Source organism: Melanerpes formicivorus, unplaced genomic scaffold, assembly GCF_026170545.1.
Source record: "Melanerpes formicivorus ecotype bairdi unplaced genomic scaffold, bMelFor1.0.p_v2 SCAF_10, whole genome shotgun sequence".
Taxonomy (NCBI): Eukaryota; Metazoa; Chordata; class Aves; order Piciformes; family Picidae; genus Melanerpes; species Melanerpes formicivorus.
The window spans coordinates 20,339,340-20,360,855 of NW_027142362.1; the positions used below are offsets into that span (position 1 = coordinate 20,339,340).

Below are 21,516 nucleotides of genomic sequence, written 5' to 3' on the forward strand. Positions count from 1 at the left end.
ACAGAAGCCCTTTTCATTTTCTGTACCTTTTCTGATCTGTTAAGCCTTTACAGGTTGGGTGCCTGCTCCAGTGGAATATTGCCAATGGCCAGAGATCAACACATTATTGATATGAGTGTTTCTGGTGTTATGTATTTCTTCACCATACTGTTAGTTTCTCTTGTTGCGCCCACAGTGCATTGTCCTACCCTCTTGATTTTGCTGACAGAACTATTTTTGGAGTTGCCCTGTAACCAGTATCAGGGAAGCCATCCTCAGATGTTCCAGTTAGTGTCGCTATTTTGTACCAGGAGCTTACAGCTTCATAATACTCTTCAGAATGTGTGCATATGCAACAAACAGCTCTGGATCACGTGGTCTTGACTTCAGCTCAGCTAAACAGGGTACAAGTTAGCAGAGGCTTTGGTGAGAAAGGCTTAAACCAGTTTCCTACTCCCCACCCCCAACTGGGCCCACTCCTTTGTGGCACATATTTTGTAAGGCTGTCCTTAAACCAATGCTTAAAAAGTTACATCTTTCCTACACAAGTGGAGTATGGATGGGTTTTTTCTAGGTTGTTCTTGGGGTTTTGTTTTGATTTTGGGTTGTTGCTTGTTTCTTCTTGTCTTCTAGTTTAGAGTGTAAGTAGACACACATGCTACTCCTTAATGTATGTTTTCCAAACTCTGCTTTGTGCTGTTTAACTTGGACTTTATCTCCTTATTAGCAAGCTACAGCTAAGGTGTGGTGACCTACAATAGAAGGTTGATCTAAATGTTAATAAATTAACTTGGGCAGGATGTGTGCAGGGCAATGGCATCAGGCTGAACCTTTGCTCAACTATAGCGCGTGGCCTCACGTCTCAACCTGCTTTGTTCTGAGCATAACCCATGAACTGTGAAGCAGTTGCTTGCCAGTGACCTCACAGAGGAGGGGGTGAACAAAATCATAATCCAGCACAGTGAACCTTGCAAAAGCTTTGAGAGACATTGGCGTGTGCAATACCTGTACAAAGAATAGGGGAAAACCAAAGGGCTTGGAAGGCAAGTACAGCACTCTTTAAGCACTATGGAGTCCTTAGCTCAGTGAATTGAGTGCAGCTTCCTTCACCAAAGGGGTGAAGAGCTGAGAACTGAACAGTAGTCCCACACATTTTAAGCCGGGTTACTAGCCTACCAGATTCAGAAATACGGTTTCCATCCGATTGCACTGTCCTCTGGTACATACAAGATAGTGTCAGTTGTTTTAGCCCAATGGATGCTTTTTGTGGTTTATGCCACTTCAAAGCTTGCACTAGAAACTTTTTGGAACAATTCTTTACTTTCTTTTATATCACCTATTTAAACTTATTTTATTTAACTGGGGAAACTATTCCTTATACAGCCATCTTGCCTTGAAAACACCACAGAACAAATAGAACTGCTGAACTCTCACAAAATGGGAATTGCTCACACTCACATGGCAAGTCAGCATGTACCTTGTGCCGTCTGGTCTCACTTCCATGAAGTAAAGCAAACCAAACCACCCTCAGAACTGCTACCTAATTCCCTTGGATGAAACTATGAAGATGAAGCTTTTTAGTCCCCTGAATGCTGAGTGGGATATGTACGGAAAGGGCTGTATGGAAAAATTTCCACTTGGGTAGTGGATGGAATACCAAAAAGGTTTCTCTCTGCCCATCTCTGTGGGTAGGGAGGAGAAAAACATCATTGTTCTTTGCCTACACTATATTCTGTAGGAATGCAGGTGAAAGATAAGCGCAGAACAGTAAAATTTCCCTGCTGTTCCTTGGTGTCTTGAAACACCACTCCACTGCACAGATACATCCTGCAGAAGTTGGAAGTGGCTTATGCTACTATAAAAGCCTTGTTGTTAGGAAGTCTTGAATGTAGCAAATAGTTTAGGTAGAGTGTATGGCAAGGTATCTTTTCTGCAAAATGTCAGTATATGTTACAACATTTCTGTTTCTTGCATAAATCCTAGAAAGAAACGTGAATCATAAATAATCCCTTTTAGGATACAGATGGATACAACGTGTTACATCCACTTGGAAGGTTTCATTTATGCTGCCCTCTTATTTTATACATCAACTACTTTGGTTTTTAATTAATTAACTCTGCTAATACATTAGTCATCCACACCAGAAATTACTCACTTTTTGCAACTTTATCTCTCAGGAAGGCTCCACTGAGTCCTTTGGAGACTTGATTTCCGCTATCTCTTTTCAGGTCTTTCTCCGTGTTACTGATCTCACCTTTGTGAGCGCCTTATGTCATGGTAACGATTCGTTCAGCTGAGGCAGTTGGACTCTGCTCCCTGTGGAGTCACCAGAGCTATCAGAAGAGCTCGATGCCCAGTTGTGTGTTTCTCCTTCAGTCCTGATGGTGAGCAAACTTGATCTGTAGAGCTGCCAACTCCAGTAGGAGGGAGCAGGTCTGTCTTACTGGTGTTGTCACTGGTCAGATCTGGTTGAGTTGTCAAACAGATTTCTGTACGAATGTGGATATGTTTCCAGCTTCAGTTAAAAATAGGCTGAATGTATTTTGGAGATGTGAATATTTCATGTTAATCTCCTATGTGAAAGAACTGTAGTATTGTTGGCCTCACTGTTATGACTTAGCTTCCCTCAAAATCTTGAGATTAAAAATATAAGAATTTTAAGTCTAGGTGTACATTTTTTGTCATTGTTTTGTTTATAAACCTCCTTTGGGAGGGAAGCTAGTGCTGTTAGCTCTGTGCTGTCTCCCAAATAAATGGCTATAGTTTTTTCACTGTTTTAAGAAATTCTCTTACCTGCCTCTGTCTGCTGGTCCTCTGAGGCCTGTCTTCATCAGTTTATTTCCATTTTCTAAATCAGTGTATCCCCATTTGCTTTTTATTCCCCAGGGCTGCAAATTCAGTTATATAATAGGATCCTCAGTCTCTCAAGTATCACAAGATGGGTGTGCAGTACCTCAGACCTTTACCATTTTCTCAGACTGAGTGCTTAGAACAATTGACTTGGGTAAAATTTTTCATTAAAAATGGGTTGTTTTGGAAAACTCTTGGAAAATGTTAACCCCAAGGGAAATGTTGGGAAGCTAATACTGCAAAACAAGGCTGATAGTTAAATATTCTTTTTGTGGTACAGATAGGTGTAGCAATTGCTGTAGTAAAGCCATCATAGGAACAGAGTCACCAAATCCCTTCCATGTGTGATTTAAACATGTATGATTTCAGGCAAATGTTTTCTTATTTCACTGCCTTAGGGTTGTAATATATAAAATAATTCAAGGTCTACGAAGGCTGGAGAAGAGACTCGCATTGTTACCGAATACATATTGAATGAAGTCTCTGCTGTATCAGGGAAGGTTTATCTGAGAAGGGTTTGCTTTCTTACTCTGACTGAAGTGTTAAAAGGTTATAGATAAATGAAGTATGTGTGTTTTTCTAGAAGATATGTGGCATTCTTTTTTTAAAGTCAGTCATGTTTTGTTTCTTCATACAAGCAATTAAACTGCTTTTGGCTGCCTTACCTACATGAGGAAGGTGATCACATTGTAGACCCTTTCTTTTGGCATACCCAGGCACATTATTTGGAAAATCTGAGAATGCATTGATTGTGTTTTATGTGATTATAAGATTACAAGACATGAAATAAAGCATTGGAAATGACTCTACAAATGATGTAAGTTCAATTTTATTATTTGATATCAAGTGATTGTTAAGGGTCATACCATTGGTACATTTATATGTCTTCACTGTAAAGACTTGACTAAATTCAACCTGTAAGAAGCATTTTTCATTATCATGGTATTTTTTTTTATGTTCTTGTCATTAATATTCTAATTTACTAATGGTTATTTCTGTTTAATTAAAACAAAAATATGTTCTATGCTACCTAACAAAAAGTTATTTACTGTATAATCTTGGCTGTTGCCTTACATTCTCTCATGATCTTGTTCTAAAGAGTTCTTGTTCCTTATAGTGTTTTCTAGTTTATATTTTCACAGATACCAAAACCTGTCTGTTAGGTTTCATTCTCTTAAATTCTGGTTACCATGCATTGATCCAGGTACAGCACAAACAGATTTTGCTGCAAGCAAATGTGCCACCTTTTCCAACTGTGTTAGTGGGTTTTGTTGATCAGAATAATCACCTTGATCACAGCCCATCTAGAACGTTTGACAATGTGAATTAGCTAATTCCAAGAAGAGGCTGTCTTAAATAGGAAAGGGACTCAGGAACACAGTTCAAATAAAAAAAATGGAGAACAAAACCCTAATGCTCATCTCTATAAAGTGTGTGTAAAAAAAGTCTCAACCACATAAAAACTCAGTTGTCTTCCAGTAGCATTGGTGCTCCTAAAGTCATGAGCTTTCTTTGAAAATCCACTATCCTTCTCTGATCTTGGTTATCTTTCTTCACAGTCTAGTGTTTTAAACCAAAATTTGTGTTCTTACAGAAGTACGTATGTGAGCAGGTGCCCTTGTCTAAGTAAATGCACTGTAACTTTACAGCCTCCTTAAGACAGAGGAATTAACCGGGGGGGTGGTGTGGGGTGTGGGTGTGTGGAAACACTTTGAAAAGGAATCATGTGGGACATAAAATTACTAGACAAACTTACAGTATGATAAGAAACTGTGTTTTAGATAACTTTGTTTTCCTTCTCACAGACACTTACTGTTGCAAGGCTAGAGGTGTGCAAAGCAGCTGAAAGTAGTTACATGCTAGAACTGGTGCTGATTCAGTTGCATCCTTCAACATGACCAATCCTCAGTAAGTACCATGTAGGGATAGTTATGATTTATTTTAAATAAAAGGCAACAGCTTGCTACCTGTAAGAGAATGATGATGTAGTGTCAAGAGGGTTTTATCAGCATTACTGTAAGGAAGAGTTGATATTTTGAGGATTAGTAGGGTTTGGTCGGTTTTAAAGAGCGTGAATTAGAATAGAATAGAATTAATCAGGTTGGAAAAGACCTTCAACATCATCGAGTCCACCCTATCACCCAACACTAATCAACTAAACCATGGCACCAAGTGCCTCATGCACTCTCCTCCTAAACACCTCTAGTGATGATGACTCCACCTCCCTGGGCAGCCCATTCCAATGGTCAATCACTCTTTCTATGAAGAACTTCCTAACATCCAGCCTAAACCTCCCCTGGCACAGTTTGAGACGGTGTCCTGTTGTTCTGATGCTGGTTGCCTGGTGCTGGTCATTTAGTCTAAGAATGCAGAAGGTAAACACTGTTGGGAGAGGGAAGGCTGCAACAAATTGGAAATTGGATCACTCTGTGCTCTTTTGTGCAAAACTGAACCTGCTTGGACTTGTAAAGGTGCATGTCCATGGATTGGCAGTAAAGGTGAAAATCAAAGAAAATTCATGCTAAAATTAGCTCCTCTCTAGGCTATCTAATTTCTGATTGTTTACAGAGGAATACAGTTAGGTTGGAAGTTAAAGAATCTCATTACTTTATGTTATTAGTTACACAAAGCATAATATGAAATAAGCCTTTAGGTTGTTCAAATAGTATTTCCTTTTACCTCAGCTCTCTGCCATAGTATGACACAGTTGCAGCTTTTCCCCGCCAAATACTTGAGCTATAACAGCCTTTTCCAATTTTAAAAATTACTTTCTTGTCTAGCACTGGCAGAAATTAGCTTGTTTAAATTTGGGAATAGTGTTTTCCATCTGAAAGGGCTAGTCTAATTGTGAGGTTCTGGCCAATAAAATCTTTCACATAGAATTGTAGTTCCTTCACCCACATCCTTAGACATACAAGATAGATGAGTTAAGATTTTTTTTCTTTATTATTCATCTTTTTTTTCTGAAGGAAAAATAAAAGGCTATTATTGAGGTTGCTTGACTAGCTGGAAGATTCTAATAAGCTGCTTTAAAACAAAATAGTATATGCAACTTTTGCAGTCAGAAGGGAAGTTGGGTGCTAAGCACTTTTTTAATCCCTAAGGAAAAAGAGTATCTTCATACCTGCTGTTGAAAACCTCTTGACAAGTAGCCTGAAATTTCTTCAGAAAAATAATAAGCTCCCATGGCTGGAAGCCTAGAGAAGTTTGTACTTGCACTTACTCTGATTCACATGGAGTAAGCATCTTTCACTGGGTACTGCAAAGGATCATTCTCTGCTGGGGAGTGCTGTGCAAGCTCTCTCCACAATGAAGTCATCCTTCACGTGCACTACATAATAGCTGACTAACAGAGACCGAGTTTCTAGGTAAGTAGTATCCTGTTGTGAGTGTGGAAGGCATATAAATAGTCTCTGGTTTTACCTGCGTGGAGTTCCCACTACTATTAGTAGGGTGATAAAAGAATACACATTCGGTTGTAGAGCTGTACATAAGGACAGTTAAGATAACCTTTAGAGAGTACACAATTCTTCTGAGTTGTGGTTCTCCTTTCAGAATTACTTCAACATAATTTGTTGCAGAATGATCCTTTCTACTTGAATGAAACAGTCACTAGCCATCAAAACTATTTGAGTATTGATGCAGAGCAGAAGAGGGGTCAAACTGCATCCATTAATTAGCAGTTGATAAACATGTAATGGTTAATAAGCTTAGCTGTTCATCGCTTGCTGACTGACAAAGCACTGAGGTTTTAGTGGGCATAGTTACATGCATTCCTTGTTTTGCACAAATATATTGCTTCTGGGTTCATACATTGTTTCCATACTTGTTTGTTTGTTTGTTTATACCATCCATTTATATTTAATGTTTTTGAAGCAGATTCAGCAGAGTGAAATGCTGTTCTTCCTTACCTGCAAGGTTTCTGTTGATTGCAGTGGGATCTGCAAGAGACAGGTTGGAGAGATTTGGTCTGTCCCCTCAACAAGAACACCTCCCTCAATGACCTTGCAAAAGCCATTCAAGTTGCTGTTGTTTTAGGAATCTCTGAAATTCTTGTCTCTAACTTACTTTTACTTACTTGCTTATTTATTTGTATTTGTTTATATGTTTATGAGCATGCAGAGAGAGGGAGGGAGTTTTATTTTACTTATTACATTTTCAGGCCTACAATAGAAGGCGGTGTTTCAGAAGTTGAGATAATTTCACAACAAGTGGATGAAGAGACAAAAAGCATTGCTCCTGTACAGCTTGTTAATTTTGCTTATCGAGATCTGCCTTTAGCTGCACTTGATCTGTCTGTGGCTGGCTCCCAGCTTTTGTCAAATTTGGATGAAGAATACCAAAGAGAAGGGTAAGTATAACGGACAGAATTTTGTTCTGTGGTTGTAGGTTATAGAAATTTCATGGCCTGGAAAAAAACTGAGTAGAGAAGTGCAGCCAGTTGTCCTCAAGCTCTTTTTACATCCATTGTCAGAGAGTGTAAGTGACCTTTTCTAACATAACTAATCTGTGCTGGTTTAGGACTCTATATAAAGTGATTCATAGCTGCTGTTTGACCAGTCTTGGAAGCCTTCTGTCAGGGAAAACTAGAGCAAGCATCTAGCCTGTCAGACAAGCTCTTTGTGAAAGGTGCTTCAGGAGGGTTTCAGGGTGACAAGAGTTAGCTACTGTGATTCTTGTACTTGATTGCACATCTTCTAAGAGGTAATGCCTTGGTACTGCTGATTCCTGGACAGATCATGTACTTTTCAAACACTACTTGAATCGTGTGGTTTGCTTACATGACAACATTGTCTTTGATAATGTACCTATTATTCCTGTTTGTAGAACAACTATTCCAGTTTAATGGAATGAGAGACCATAATCAGTTCGTAACATTTACCCAAACATAACCCAGTGTCAGATTATGTAGCATTGTTGTCCTATAAGATTATAAGTCATCCTTATGCCTGCTTCATGCTTGAAGTGACTGTAGGTGGACTGCTGTACTAAATTTTTAATGAAAGATTTGGGTCAACTGGAGAGAATCCAGAGGAAGGTAGTGAGAATATGTGATGAAGAGACTTCGAGGAGAGATTGTAAGGGACTTCAGTGAGGAAGAGGACACTATTATTGATCCCCATGATGTTTAGGACAAGGAATAAAAAGCTTGGACTGTGGCAAAGAAGAGGATAATGAAGGTAGTGAAGGACTGGGGTGGACTGCTGGTATGCATGGGGAGAAGGGCAACAGAGTTGCAATCCCTGTATGTCTTTAAGAATACACATTTTTTAGGAGTGATAACACTATAGTTTAGCATCGCTTGGGACAGATTAGATGAGCATTTGTGCTTGACCCTCTGGTTCAGTGATTACTGTTCTGCTGTGTGTCACACTGAACATATATATAACTCCGCTGTCAGTAAGATGCATCTAAAACCACTTCACAGTAAGTCATATAGAGCTGTCATTAAGACATTAAAAAGCTTTCTATAAGCCTCCATTTATTAATAGCTCAATGTGTTTTTAACCTGTGCTCTGAAATCAGCAGAGACACCCGCTTGATCTCTGCTCAGCAGGTATTCTGTATGGTAGTCAGGAAGCAGTATGTGGGAAAGGCTCTTGCCTTTAATTTCTTTCCAAATTGGATTTCATGAGACATCTCCAAAAAGTTTTTACTCCAAACAAGGGGAAATACATTTCAAGTAGGTTATACAAGTATGGTACAACTGTAACATAAAATGCGTGCATAGCAAAAGAGGCACTTGAAAATTAATTTGAGTATGCAGGTGTAACCCTCAGGCTATTTTGGTGCTCAGTAAATACCAGATTGGTTCAAATATGCATTTTTATAGATTTTTATGATCTGAAGTTCAATTCTTCACTGTGCCAAAGTGCACAGATCTCTCATTGCAACCATTTGAGCAGCTTTGCAGTGTTAAGCGTGCAAATAAGCTTGTCATTCTTTTCCTCAGCAGAGAACTCTTCCTTCACACAGACTTCTTTTGTGGGTTTATCAGTTTGAAAGGAAATATGCAGGTGCCATCCAGACCTCCCAGCTGTAGAGAGGATTCTCTGAAGAAAATTCGACTTTAGTTTGTATGTCTCAATACATTTTGGCTGTCTATGTTCAACTGAGCCCCAGGGTTGCATCTGCCTTGTGGGAATCGTGGCTTCTTCCTTTCAGAAGCACTGATTGCAACTGATGTCCTGTGAAATTTAGAAGCAGAGCTGAGCTGCAGAAGCCCATCAGCAAAAGGAAAATCTTGTCCCCATACCACCTCATGGCTTGGTTGGGAATATGTCTGGGTTTATGAATGTGGTGTCATTTCTTTCTCATTGTGTTGTTACATGTGACTGCGTTCCACCTGAGTAAGGAGGAGTGGGTCAGGTCAGTTTGGTACAGGAACTGTCAGCTGCCTCTCCCTCCTGTATGAAGAGAGTATTGTGGGAAAGGCAGCACAGGAGGTGGCAGAAAGTGTGAAGTCCCTGTACTTCCTGGCAGCATCCATATTAGTAACTGCAAAGGTTGGTAACCCTGCTGTTGCTGTACAGCTTGCAGGTGGAGATACCAGAAGATGCTGCTAATGCCAGAGTGCCAAAAGGTGATGTAGGACTCATCTTCCCATCCCTGGCAGTCTACCTTTGTTGCAGACTCCAAGTGTTACCTTCTGTATACCTTTCCCTGAGAATTTCAGGGAAGGTACCAGTATGGCATATGACCTGTACATATTCCTTATTGGCTTTCTTGATCTAGATCTGTAGCTGGTCTAGGCAAGTTGTGGTCATTCTAACTGCAGTCTTTGCAGCAGTAGTGTGTGGCACATCCCTGTGCTTGGAAAAGGCTGAGTTGTTGTTACAAGCTGCATCTGTCCATGACCTTGTGGTTTTCAACGTAGTTTTCTACAATCCTTAGTTCCAGGTTGTCACACTTCATCTATAGTAAGTTTCCATCTCCACAAACAGAACAAGAGACACATCAGACTAGAGATGAATGAGTGGGTAATAAAGAAGTGTTCTAATTTAATGATTTGGCTGTGCACAACCCAAGGCATACCATTAACTTCCCTTCTTGAAGTCCAGAAGGTGTTCAGGGTCCAAACTGACCTGGTTACTAACTAGAGGAGCTATATGTTTCATTTGAGAGAATGTTTCCCTCACTAAACTCCATATTAATAGGAAACCAGGAATTGGTGGGTCGTAGCTCAGCCCTCTTTGTGTGCCTGGATACTCTCAGATGGCATCAAACTAGCTATCCCTCACACAAGAAATGAAAGAACAAAAGAAGAGGAAAAGCAAAAAGAAAGGAAAATGTATGGTCTGTCTTTTGTTAGTCTGTATGTAAATTGATTTTCCTCTGTCTTTAAAGAAAAAAAAATTCTTACTTTGTGCAGTCTGATGAGTCTTTGCTCTTATCATATTAAGTGCTCAGGGCAGTCAGTTCCCATTTATCAGTATTTTTGAAGGAGTTCTTTGAACACTGGACTGTTTTCATCAGAAATTTAGTTTACAAAACTGATCCCTGTGCTAAGCAACAAAGGACAGACTGCAGATGAGGCAGTGTGTTAAGCTTGTCCCTGAAGTACACCTGTAAGTGGTGGAAAGGTAATCAGGCAAGGAAAAACTTTTCCACTCTCCTGGAAATTCAAAACACAAAATGTGTTGTCCTCTAATGTGTATTAAGCAAAAATTTTTTCCCTCTATAGACTTCTCAAATAGGGAAAGTACAAAGATTTATGTGATGGAAGTTGTTTAAGCCGCATGGAATCTGCACTGCAAATATTCTCACTAATATCATGTGGCTGGGCTGGCATTGCCACCTTTGCACCAGAAAGGAGTGAGGTGCCTGTGGTCTCTTCTTGTGAGGTAGGAGGGTTCCTGCTTCTGGCTGACTTTCTAGGTGCAGTGAGGCTGAGATGCTGGGTGTTAATAGAGCTATGGGTCTTACTCTTCAGAAAAAGGAATTGTTCTCATAAATACCAGCAATATGTAACCAAAACACTCTTTTGGTTTATGTGATTACTAGCAGTCTATTTATAACATAAGCAGTCTATTTATAACAATAGGTCTCTTTGCAGTAGCACTGTGACCACAGTAGCATTGTGAAGAAATAGTAGCTTCATTCTCGAAACCAAAGTGAGTGTGGTGTTCGTTACTTTGTCCTGCTGCTCTGCCCTGCAGTTAACTTGTTAGAATTGTCCTTAGCAAATTCTGTTCTGCACTGTACTCCATGCTTAGACACTAGTAATGATTGAGGCATAGGCTGGACACGTGTATGAGACACATGGTCTACACTTCTAATGTATCTGCAAGAGATTAGGTGATATTCACATACACAAAGCAGCCAGCGAAGTTGCTGGTTTTCTTGGTGTCTCTGACGTTATTGGAGAGGCTGTGTCTGGGTGGAACTTGGTTTGCATGAAAATATATAAACATTTCTTAAAGGAGACTAATCACCCAGAAAGCTAAGGAGAATTTAAATGTAGGTGTTACCTTTAAGTGTCACTGTTTGTTTGTTTGTTTTTTCCAATCAAGTATTCTGTTTTCCAAAAATTACTTTTTCCCTTCTGTTTTTGGATCAGTGACCAAAAAAACCTATGAAGAATAATTGAGGAAAAAAACAAAACAAAACTATATGTGCTAAAGACAAATAGAGAGAGGGAAAACCTCTCCTTCCTGTGTTTTCCTTAAGTTCCAATTAGGAGATATCGTTCACAATTCTAAAAGAATTTACAGACACTTGCACAACAGGGCTGCATTTTTTGTGTTCTGAATGTGCATTTAGGCAGTGAGCCTGTCCCTTGATAAATTACAGCTCTGGAATTTCTGCATGTTAAGCAAATTTGGAATATGACAGTTGTTTCAAATACTGTTCTACATCAACAGCTGTCAGGGCTGGAAGTTCCTACAGCTAATGTGGTTCACTTGACATCAGCTTTAAATAATCATGCCATTGTAATTTAATCAGTTATGATCATCTGTTCATAGCCTTTGATTTGTCTGGTCCCATATAGAAAGTGCACTAAACAGTAGAAGTATCTGAAAAAAATGAAGACTATAGGAAGGGATTGAAAAGGAAGGGAAGGCAAAACTGAACGTATTTGCAGAGGTTCAGATATCGACATAGGAAAGTTGTGAGCTTTTCATTTTGCATTGGTTGAGAGCTTTCGCTGACGAATGTGTTCACCAATCCTGGGAGAAAAAGATGTCTGTTACTTCAGCCTGTCTTCTCTAATTCCACCAAGCAGATGCCATTCTTTCTGGTTTTCATATTAATATTTCAGTTTTTATTTTGATCTCTTTGAGGTATTTTGCTTGGACTCTCACATTTCTCCTGTTTCCTGCTTTTCTTGTCTTTATCTAGCAGCATAATTAGAACCAGTCTTTTTTGTGAAAAGTTCTGTCTACCTCACGCAGATCCTAGAGCTCATGATGTTGATACATGAGGTCTGAGCTCAAAATGAAGTGCAAAGGTTTTGGAGGGCAGAACGATTTCATGTAGTGAGCAAGCTCTTTATACTTACCAGAGACTTTTTAATTTATTTTCCACTGCCAGCCACAGTTTGAATCCGGGAGGATGATACAAAACAGCAAAATAGAGTGAATGAGACGGTAGTGCTGATTTGTTCTTTGTGCAGTACTATATCACTGCTACTCTCTGTGCTCTGGTCCAAGACTAAGACCTGCACTGCAGCAGAAAATGAGCATTCAGCACAACAGAACCTGTGAGGTGACCAACTCTTCACTAGAAAATACATGATTTTTTTGGCTATTTTACAGAGATGTTCAACAATTCAGATAAATCTTTTTTTCTGTACAGATCCTTTCATGTGTTTATCTTCATAACTGGTGTTTTCCAGAACAGTTTATTACTGTGTTTATCCTAGTACCTAAATCCTTTGAGTGTGTTTAAAAACAATAAAACAAAAAACTACACACACCCCCAAAACCCAAGTAATTTTCTAGCTTGGTGATTTTTCAGACTCTTTTGATTTGTAGATTTTTCTGTATTTTTCCAACAGAGCTTGCTTTTCCCAAGTACTTTTTGTGGCTAGGAACGTAGTAGTTGTATCCCACACACCACTGTTAGCAAAATTCTTTATTGGAGACTGGAAACAACATGGGTCTTAATTTATCTGGCCTAACAATCTAAGCTGGAGAAGATAGAGCTTGGTGCAGAAATTACAGATAAGCAATAGGACAAAGCAGAAATATGGAAAAGAGGAATATTAGTGTGGAAGGAGGGTCCAATGAAGATGAGCTAAATGCTGAGCAGTGACCTGAAAGCAAATCAGGTGTTAGAGTTCATCAGGAAAAGCAGTAGAGAATAAAAAGAGTCTGCTGTTGTGCTGCTGCTTGGTGATCTCTGGAAGTCCCTTCCAACCTCTAATGTTTTGTGATCTGCACATGCCAGTTATTTGAGGCAGTACAGCAACACTTTGTTCTAACCTTGTATGGCTGCTGTTATGTTTCTTAAAGGTTGGGTTTGAGCATGATGTTAATATTTGGCTAAAGACCTTTGCATAAAACAGAAACAGCTAATAAGCAATTTTCTAATGAGAGGAGTAACACACCAGGTAATCATGTGATGTCAATTAGCAGACCATGTTACACATTATATACACATTATATAGTTCAGTTTAGGAAGGATGTTGACTTGCTGGAACGAGTCCAGAGAAGGGCAACGAAGTTGGTGAGGGGCTTGGAACACAAGCCCTATGAGGAGAGGCTGAGGGAGCTGGGGCTGCTTAGCCTGGAGAGGAGGAGACTCAGGGGTGACCTTATTGCTCTCTCCAACTACCTGAAGGGGGGTTGTAGACAGGCAGAGGTTGGTCTCTACTCCCAGGCAGCCAGCACCAGAACAAGAGGACACAGTCTCAGGCTGCACCAGGGGAGGTTCAGGCTGGAGGTCAGGAGGAAGTTTTACACAGAGTGATTACCCATTGGAATGGACTGCCCGGGGAGGTGTTCAGGAGGAGACTTGACAGGGTGCTTGGTTGCTTGGGTTAGTTGATTAGGTGGTGTTGGATGATAGGTTGGATGCAATGATCTTGAAGGTCTCTTCCAACCTGGTTTACTCTATAAAGCAGGCACAAATGATCCTAGAAAACATGAAGGGCTACGGGTAAGAGCTGAGAAGCATTCATGTAATTAAACCCATTCCAAAATGCTGTGTCCCACTCTAGTTGTCAGTATTCACATGCAGTAGAGACTTCTAGGACTGAATAGACACTGAGTGTCTGTTTTACAAAAAAGCATGGACTTCAATTAATTTCATAAGTAGATGCCATTGCCGTGTATAAATGCATCATGGACAAAATGCCAACAAGGGGAAAATACTAATCAAACTAAAGATCAATACTGGCACAAGAGTAAATAGGTATGAACTGCCTAGGTGTGAGCTTGCACAGAAAGCTTGAAGGTTCTTTATTGCTGTTGGAGTAGCAGAGTTTTGGTAGCAGTCCTCCAAGAAATATTGAGAAATTTGAAATAGTAAAACTTTTAGGGGGAAAAAGGGATGAGGTTGCTCTCAGTAATTAAACTTCTGTAGTTAAACTAAACTTGTGAGAGGACTCCAGACAAGGCACACAGAGCTCTCTCTGTTCTGTTTTGTTGCTCAAGGCCTGCAGCTGCTACCGGTAGCCTGCTGTGAGGTTCTGCTGTCTGTTTTGTCTCAGCCAGATCTTGTGTTGTTACTTAGCCTTTCTCTGTTCCTGTCACTTCCTGACCACGGCCTTTCTACTCCTTCACGTAGGGATTTGGATCTCATCCATCCTTCTGTTTTCTGATCATAGCCAGCCTGTGAGATACAAACATTTGCTGTTTAGCCAGAAGGAAAAGGACAGGGTAAGGTATAATGCAGATTTTGGGGTATTTGTTTGCAAGACCAGAAAAATAAAAACAGTGACAGCTGTTAACAGCTTGAACAAATTGTTTGTAGTGGTTCTTTACCAAACAAATATGGTAAACCTTTTCCAGTTTTGCCTTATGTTCTTTTTTCCAAGTTGTTTATTAATAAAACTAGCAGTCATGATGACAGATTGGTTTTCCACAAAACCATGTGTGAAAGTATCTTTAAAAAGAATTACCCCAGTAAAATTCCACTAAATACATTTTTATGTCTCATAACAGAACTGTACAGCCCTATATCACCATCAAACAGGAAATTCTTATGCTACTACCTTTATTTGCTTCATCCAGACATTGTAAGAAAGGCAAATAACATTGCTGTTGTAGAGACAAAGTAACTGAGTTACTTAATGAACCTTTGTGAAGTAACACAGTGAATTGTCCTAAGTTGTACTTAGTTCCACACAATGCGTCATGGCATCCACAGACAACCCACTCAGGACACCAGAAGTTGTTGAACTTATGCTCTGAAGAAGATACAGCATCTTTTGGGGTTTTTTAATTACTTGGTCTTAAACTTTTTTTTGTTTGTTTTGCTTTTGTTTAACTCGGGGGTGAAAGAGGTGTATAAGTTCTCTTTTTGTGAAAGATTCTGTGTAGCTGGGTTTCTAATCTGAGCTTTGAATTTAGTGTAGCTTTGCAGTATTGCAGGGAAAATGGGCAGGATTTGGAAGGTAAGTTTGAACCCACGCTAGTTCTGGTAGGGATTTGTTTTGCCCAGGTACTAGATTTCTCATCTGTTGAATGAATGAGCTCTTACATATGAGGGAGAGATACTTGGCAGAGAGAGATACTACTCTGCTAAGAAGATTGCAAGGTTATTTATTAGGGGTCATGTCATTGGCTTGTCAACAGGTTTATCTAGAACACATTTATAGCTGGATTAGTAGTTCCTTTTATGTCCATCCTTTGCAAGAGTGAAGAAGGTGGGGGGGGTGTGTGAAGAAAAGGAAAGGAAACACCAAACAAAACCAATCAGACTATCAAAACTCAACAACCCAAGGCAAGATCAAAAATGACTACATAGAAGTATGGAAGTAGGAGGGAATGAGCTAGCTAAGCAGCCACCTAGGAAAGGAACCATTCAGTGTTGCTTTTAGAGCACAGAGTGATTGTTAATTTCAGTGGATTCAGAGGACTTGGAGGAGGTCTGGGAAGAGATATGCTAGGCAGTGATGTGAACATGCTGATCACTATCCATTCACAGGACAAATGATAAACAAATCCACCTTGGTATAATAAGATTGGAAGCTGGAGGTGGTTTTTCAGTGCTTAACTGTCAAGCACTTTTGTGTCTTTGAAATCTATTTAGGTATTTTATGAGGGATGTATAGGTTTAAACATGCATTGACATCTTAGGTTGATTGCTTTTCCAGTCATAAACAGGTAGTTTTGTTCAGAAGCTTTTTGGGATCAGTGGAATATTAGTACTGCACAGACAGAATAACACCACATTCTTTAGCATTCTGTAAGTAATAATTGACTTCAGTAATGGTTATCCTGGCTGTATGTACTGTGTGCTGAGTGTCATAGTTGATTTATTCTTACTGGTACTTTTAGCTGTGTGGAGTTTTTACAGGAATGTACTTAGGCCCTCTACTGATCATTTTGAGATTAGGAAATAGAAAAATCTGTCCTGCAATATAAAAATGCTGACAAGATGGGCCTTTTGGAAAAAAGGTAAATATAGGAAGAGACTGAAAATTAAACCTCTTTTATTTAAATAGGGCTAATCCCTGATGTTCTTTTTAGAAAGATCTAATAAAAACCCCAACCCTCAAATCAACAGATTCATTAAAGACAAGTTACCTTGTTTTGAAATGGTATAAATAATTAAAAGATCAAGTTTGCAAAAGGGCCCTATCCCAATGGTTTGAGGTTTTTTCTTCTATCTTAAAAATACATCTTTAAAATCCTAGCGCATTCTGTATTCAGGCCAGGGCAAGCTCCTGATAGTAACACTTGTCAAATCTTCGCTGAAGTTTTAAGAGTCGTTTGAGGAGGTCAGGTAATCAGACAGCCTGAATACAAGTATTTAGTTGATATGCTTAATTCTGAGAAGCTGCTTGAAAGTGTCTGAGCAGTGCTTAGCATCACTTTCTCTGTCATTTTTGAGGGTGGATATGTCAGGGAATACTTTATGGTGTTTTTCCAAGTGTTTGATTATAACATGAGTTACTGACTTTAGAGCTGCTTATGTTGAATTGATCAGTATCATCACATCTCCTTGTATACCATTGATTTCTTTGTATTGATATTTCAGTTCAGGCAGTGCTGTTACTGCACCACAATTCTGTGTGCCTGAAGCTTTTTATGCCCTAGTTAATCAATCATGGCAGTTTTTTATTAGCTAATGAGTATTTACAGTGCTTTGAAAATATACAGTGTCAGGCAAGCATCAGAACTTCCAGAAGTGTGCCAGTACAAGAGCATTACAAAACACTATGTTGAGAAATGATACAGTACTGTATCCAAGTGAAAATGAGGGTGGATTTTAGGAGGGTAAAAAAAGTACCAGGGTGGACTTTATGGTTCTGAAGTGTATGCTACTGTTACTTATTTCTATTACAGATGCTTTCAAAAGAAAATTAATTTATTTTTTTTAAAAGCAACTCACTTAAGAATGTGTATCTCCATTAGTGCAAAACTAGTGTAACAGTTACTGATTCATTCACTTCCATCCACAGTTCTGGTCATCTTAGCTTCTGCTCCCTTCATCTTGTTTTTCCTTCAAAACAAGGTGGCCTTGTCTAAAGTAGGTTTGGAAGCAGTCTGCAGCATATGCTATCCCCAAAACTGTGCTACTCTGGGAAAGTCCTTTTTGGCCTGATCCACAAGCAGATTGCTATGAGTTAGGCAAGCTAGACAGCCTGGGTGAGTGGTTTGAAACTTCTCCAGGCTGTGTGTATTTGCTAGGATGGGTGTAGCTGCGGAGTCAATGAGCAATAGCGCCTTGGTGTTTTCCACACCCCTATTACTCTTTTCCATGATGTCCTAGACTGATTGCTGCAAACCAAATTTGGCAGCTCTTGTCTGGTTTGTCTTCTACTATAACAGGGATGAAGGTGTATGACCCTAAAATTGAATAGCAGAGAAATTCTTGAAAAGCATCACCATCAGTTTGTAACCTAGTAGCAGAGTCCTGTGTGCCTTAGTACTCATAGACCAGTGAATGCAGCATGTATGTCAGAATGAAACGTGAAAAATAGCAAGATAGGAAGAAAGCAGAAGAGTACGTATGATGAGTAGGGTTGTATTAGTCAGTGTCTTGGAAGGCACTTGAATACCGATAGGCTCCAGAGGCTCAGAGGGACATGCAGGATCCCCAGGGTGAATGTGTTTATGAAATACTTCTGGTAAAGAAGCCAATAAAAGGGAGTGTTGCAAAGTTGTTGTGCATTATTGCTGAGTGTTTTCGTAACAGCAGAAGGTGTAATTTTGAGTTTGCTTCTCTTCAGCTTTCTTCCTTTTTCACTACTACTTCTTTTCTTTTCTTGTTTTTCCTCTTAATTTTATTTCCTTAGATCTAACTGGCTAAAACCGTGCTGTGGGAGACGAGCAGCTGTGTGGCAGGTATTTTTACTCAGTGCAAGTCTCAACAGTTTCCTGGTAGCCTGTGTAGTATTGGTGGTGATTCTTCTGACTCTGGAACTCCTAATAGATATAAAGCTTCTCCAGTGTGAGTAGGAGGATTTTTATTTTTTTATTTTTATTTTTTAAAAATTTTGATTAAATAAAAGCTTAACTTGCTGGGAGGTTTTTGAAGGGGGGAGGATGGTGGGGATCTTTGTCCCCTATCATTTAAATGATTGCTAGGCTAGGTAAGAAATTTGGTTTTGTGGAACTCTGGTATAGTGAAGTCAGTCTCTTCCTTACTTAGCTGACAAAATTCAGTACAGGACAGCTTTATAACGGATGCAAGCAGAGTGTGCATACAGAAATCTGCACATACTGGTATCATGAATACTTGAAAAGGTCTGTCTTTTACAGACACTGTATACACAGAAGAAAGATCAGTTAAGCCTGATTAATGTCTGGTACTTTTCACATGGATAGACAGAAACGATGAACTTGCTTGTGACAGATTTGGTAGTCTCTCTGTGATTAATTTACTTTTACTGAGGTGAGTAGGAATTGAAATTGTAGTTTCCTATCTTTAATGCACAGAAATGATAAAAACTTCCGTTCTATTTTGCTAATACACTGACAGTCAAATAATAGTTTAAATGGAGTTTTGCTTTGTCTGAATTCACTCTACGCAGGTTCCACAGTGGAAATTTTGATGTTGTGTTTTTTTCCCCACTTAATCTCCACCCCACCCCCTCCCTTCTGGTTTTCCTGTATTCTCCCTCCTTTTTTTCCTTTTCCTTTTCTCATTCCCCCTTTTATGATACAAAGCTGATAGGAACACAAATACTAGTTACATCATTTTTCCTTATGCTATATGCCGAAGAGGCAGCCTCTAGCATTTCTGTACAGTCTCATATGTTGAAGTGGCAGTGATGGGGTTCAGGCAGTCCCATAAATGCAGGAGTATATAGCATGAAAGAGTCATCTGGTGTTTTCTATGACAACTTCAAATTGAGCCAGTGAACTTACTCTGAAGTCCTTTTATTTTTGATGGTTGATATTGGTGGAGTTAGATTTCACTGTCTATGTAGGTGTTGCAATATATTGAGATTACTTTAGAGGACTTCATTAATAGCTGCAGATATTTTTATAAACCTTGTAAGAGGAACAAATGGCTAAGCTGTCTTTATAGACTGTTGCCCGTTTGAATTTCTGTGTGTCCATGCTGCACACACTGTTCTGAGCCTCATCCAACCTGGCTTTGAACACCTCCAGGGAGGGGCCATCCATGATCTTCCTGGGCAGTCTGTTCTGATGTCTCACCACCCTTGCTGGAAAGAATTTCTTCCACATATCCAGTCTAAATCTCCCCTCCTCCCAGCTTCAATCCATTCCCTCTCATCCTATCAGGTCAAGCCCTTGTAAAAAGTCCCTTTCTGGCTTTCTTATGGGCTCCTTCAGGCGTTGGAAAGCTCCTCTAAGTTCTCCCCAGAGTCTTCTCTTCTGCAGGTAGAACAGCTCCAACTCTCAGCCTGTCCCCACAGGGAAGGTGCCCCAGCCCTCTGATCGTCTTTATGGTCCTCCCTGGACCTGCTCCAACAGTTCCATGTCCTTCTTGTGTAGAGGGCCCCAGAACTGGACACAATACTCCAGGTGGGGGTCTCGCGAAAGTAGAGCAGAAGAGCAGAATCGCCTCCCACTTCCCTCATCCTGCTGGTCACAATTCTTTTGATTTGGCAGCCAAGGATGTGGTTGCCTTCTGGGCTGCCAGCACACATTGTTGGGTCATGCTGAGTTTTTTAACAACTGACACCCCCAAGTCCTACTCAAGCCCCTCCTTCCCCAGCCTATATTTGCACTTGGGTTTGCTCTGACCCAGGTGTAGAACTCAGGAAAGCCAATTATGGATGTAAATCCTTTAAAATGGATAGAGAAAGAAGCTTTTAGCAGTTTACTGAGATGCCACATCTTTCTGTTCAAGTAGAGAATTGTCACTTCCTGTAGAGCCAAGGAGTTTAAAAGTACTTCCTGTTAATTTCTCCTCTGGAAGCTTCTGCTTTCTTACTATTTATTTTCTGAAGAATCTTCTAACGTCTTTATATTAGGGATCCTTGCTCCTGTAATGCATGTGATACTCTTTCCAAAGCCCTGCATTTAATAACTTGTGCATGATCTGTAGGTGTTAGTTTGAGCCAGGTGATTTGAGTGGTCATAGAGTGTCCCTACCTGTATGTTATTTTCTCAAGACCTGAGAAGGACCCATGCCATTCTTTTGCTACTTTGCATGTTAACTGATGATCCCTACAGGCTGCTTGTCTTTAAGATGAATACCTTCTATTTTGGTTTAAATCTGATAAAGCCTATCTTGGAGTGGCTGATACAAGAATTACACTTGTGCCATATGAGGAATGTGTCACTTATGTTAATGTTTTAAAAAGCTATTAGGCTATAATTATGTTTTTCAAAAATGTAATTACAGTTTTAAATGATTCCTTATTCTACATGAAATCAGCCAGTGCATTAGGATATCTCACTGCACCTGACTGCCAATTTTGTTCATAATAACAGTGGCTAATCTACTGTAATTACTTAGGAAGTCTCCTTTAAAAACAAAACAAACCAAACAAACAAAAAGGACATCCAAATCATGGTGTTTCCTTTGGCTGTGAAATTTTGAGAGCATCATTTTCCTCTCATACTTTCGGTACAGTCTTTGGTTGCACTGTGTTCTTCTCCCATACACAAAATTGTCACTGTCAGTGATGGAGAGCACATTTGCAAATGTGTAGGTCACACACCTGAAAAAAGTCAGAGACCTTTCAGGGCATTTTAGCACAAAGCATATTCATGCCAGAATTAGAAACCCCAGAAAGCAGGGAACATAGAAGAGGCCTTTTATTATGGGTCTGTGTTCTGTAATTAGCTTCTTTAGTCCTATCTTAAAATCTCTTCACATGCCTAACAAAACAACATCTCAATACCATATTGTGTATTAAATCACTTTCAAAAAGAGAGAGTCATGGTAGGTTCCATCCCCACTCCTCAGAAATATAGACCATCCTGTTCCTTCCTTGTCTTAAGTAGTTTTGGGCAAAAGCAACACACACACACACAAATCTTAGTATTGTTCTCCTTCTGCAATTAGCTATAGCAGATGTGTCTGAAAAGGTATCTGGCCTTCCTGCAAACTGTGAAGCTGGAAAGCTCCATTTCTGTCCAATCGGTTGCT

The 21,516-nt window shown here is 39.7% G+C and overlaps 1 protein-coding gene across 3 annotated transcripts in view; it reads left to right on the plus strand.

Moving 5' to 3' along the window:
- The window catches only part of TMEM266 (transmembrane protein 266), an 85,485-nt gene that overhangs the window by 19,681 nt on the left and 44,288 nt on the right, over nt 1-21,516 (plus strand). For 2 of the 3 annotated variants that reach the window (XM_068144119.1, XM_068144117.1), the window contains exons 2-6: nt 2,208-2,363; nt 3,546-3,646; nt 4,635-4,737; nt 6,992-7,180; nt 18,242-18,396. In XM_068144119.1, the coding sequence (XP_068000220.1) occupies nt 4,724-4,737; nt 6,992-7,180; nt 18,242-18,396 (358 nt within the window). In that variant the 5' untranslated portion in view covers nt 2,208-2,363; nt 3,546-3,646; nt 4,635-4,723. The remainder of the gene's footprint in view (nt 1-2,207; nt 2,364-3,545; nt 3,647-4,634; nt 4,738-6,991; nt 7,181-18,241; nt 18,397-21,516) is intronic. The other variant, XM_068144118.1, reaches the window with a different exon arrangement.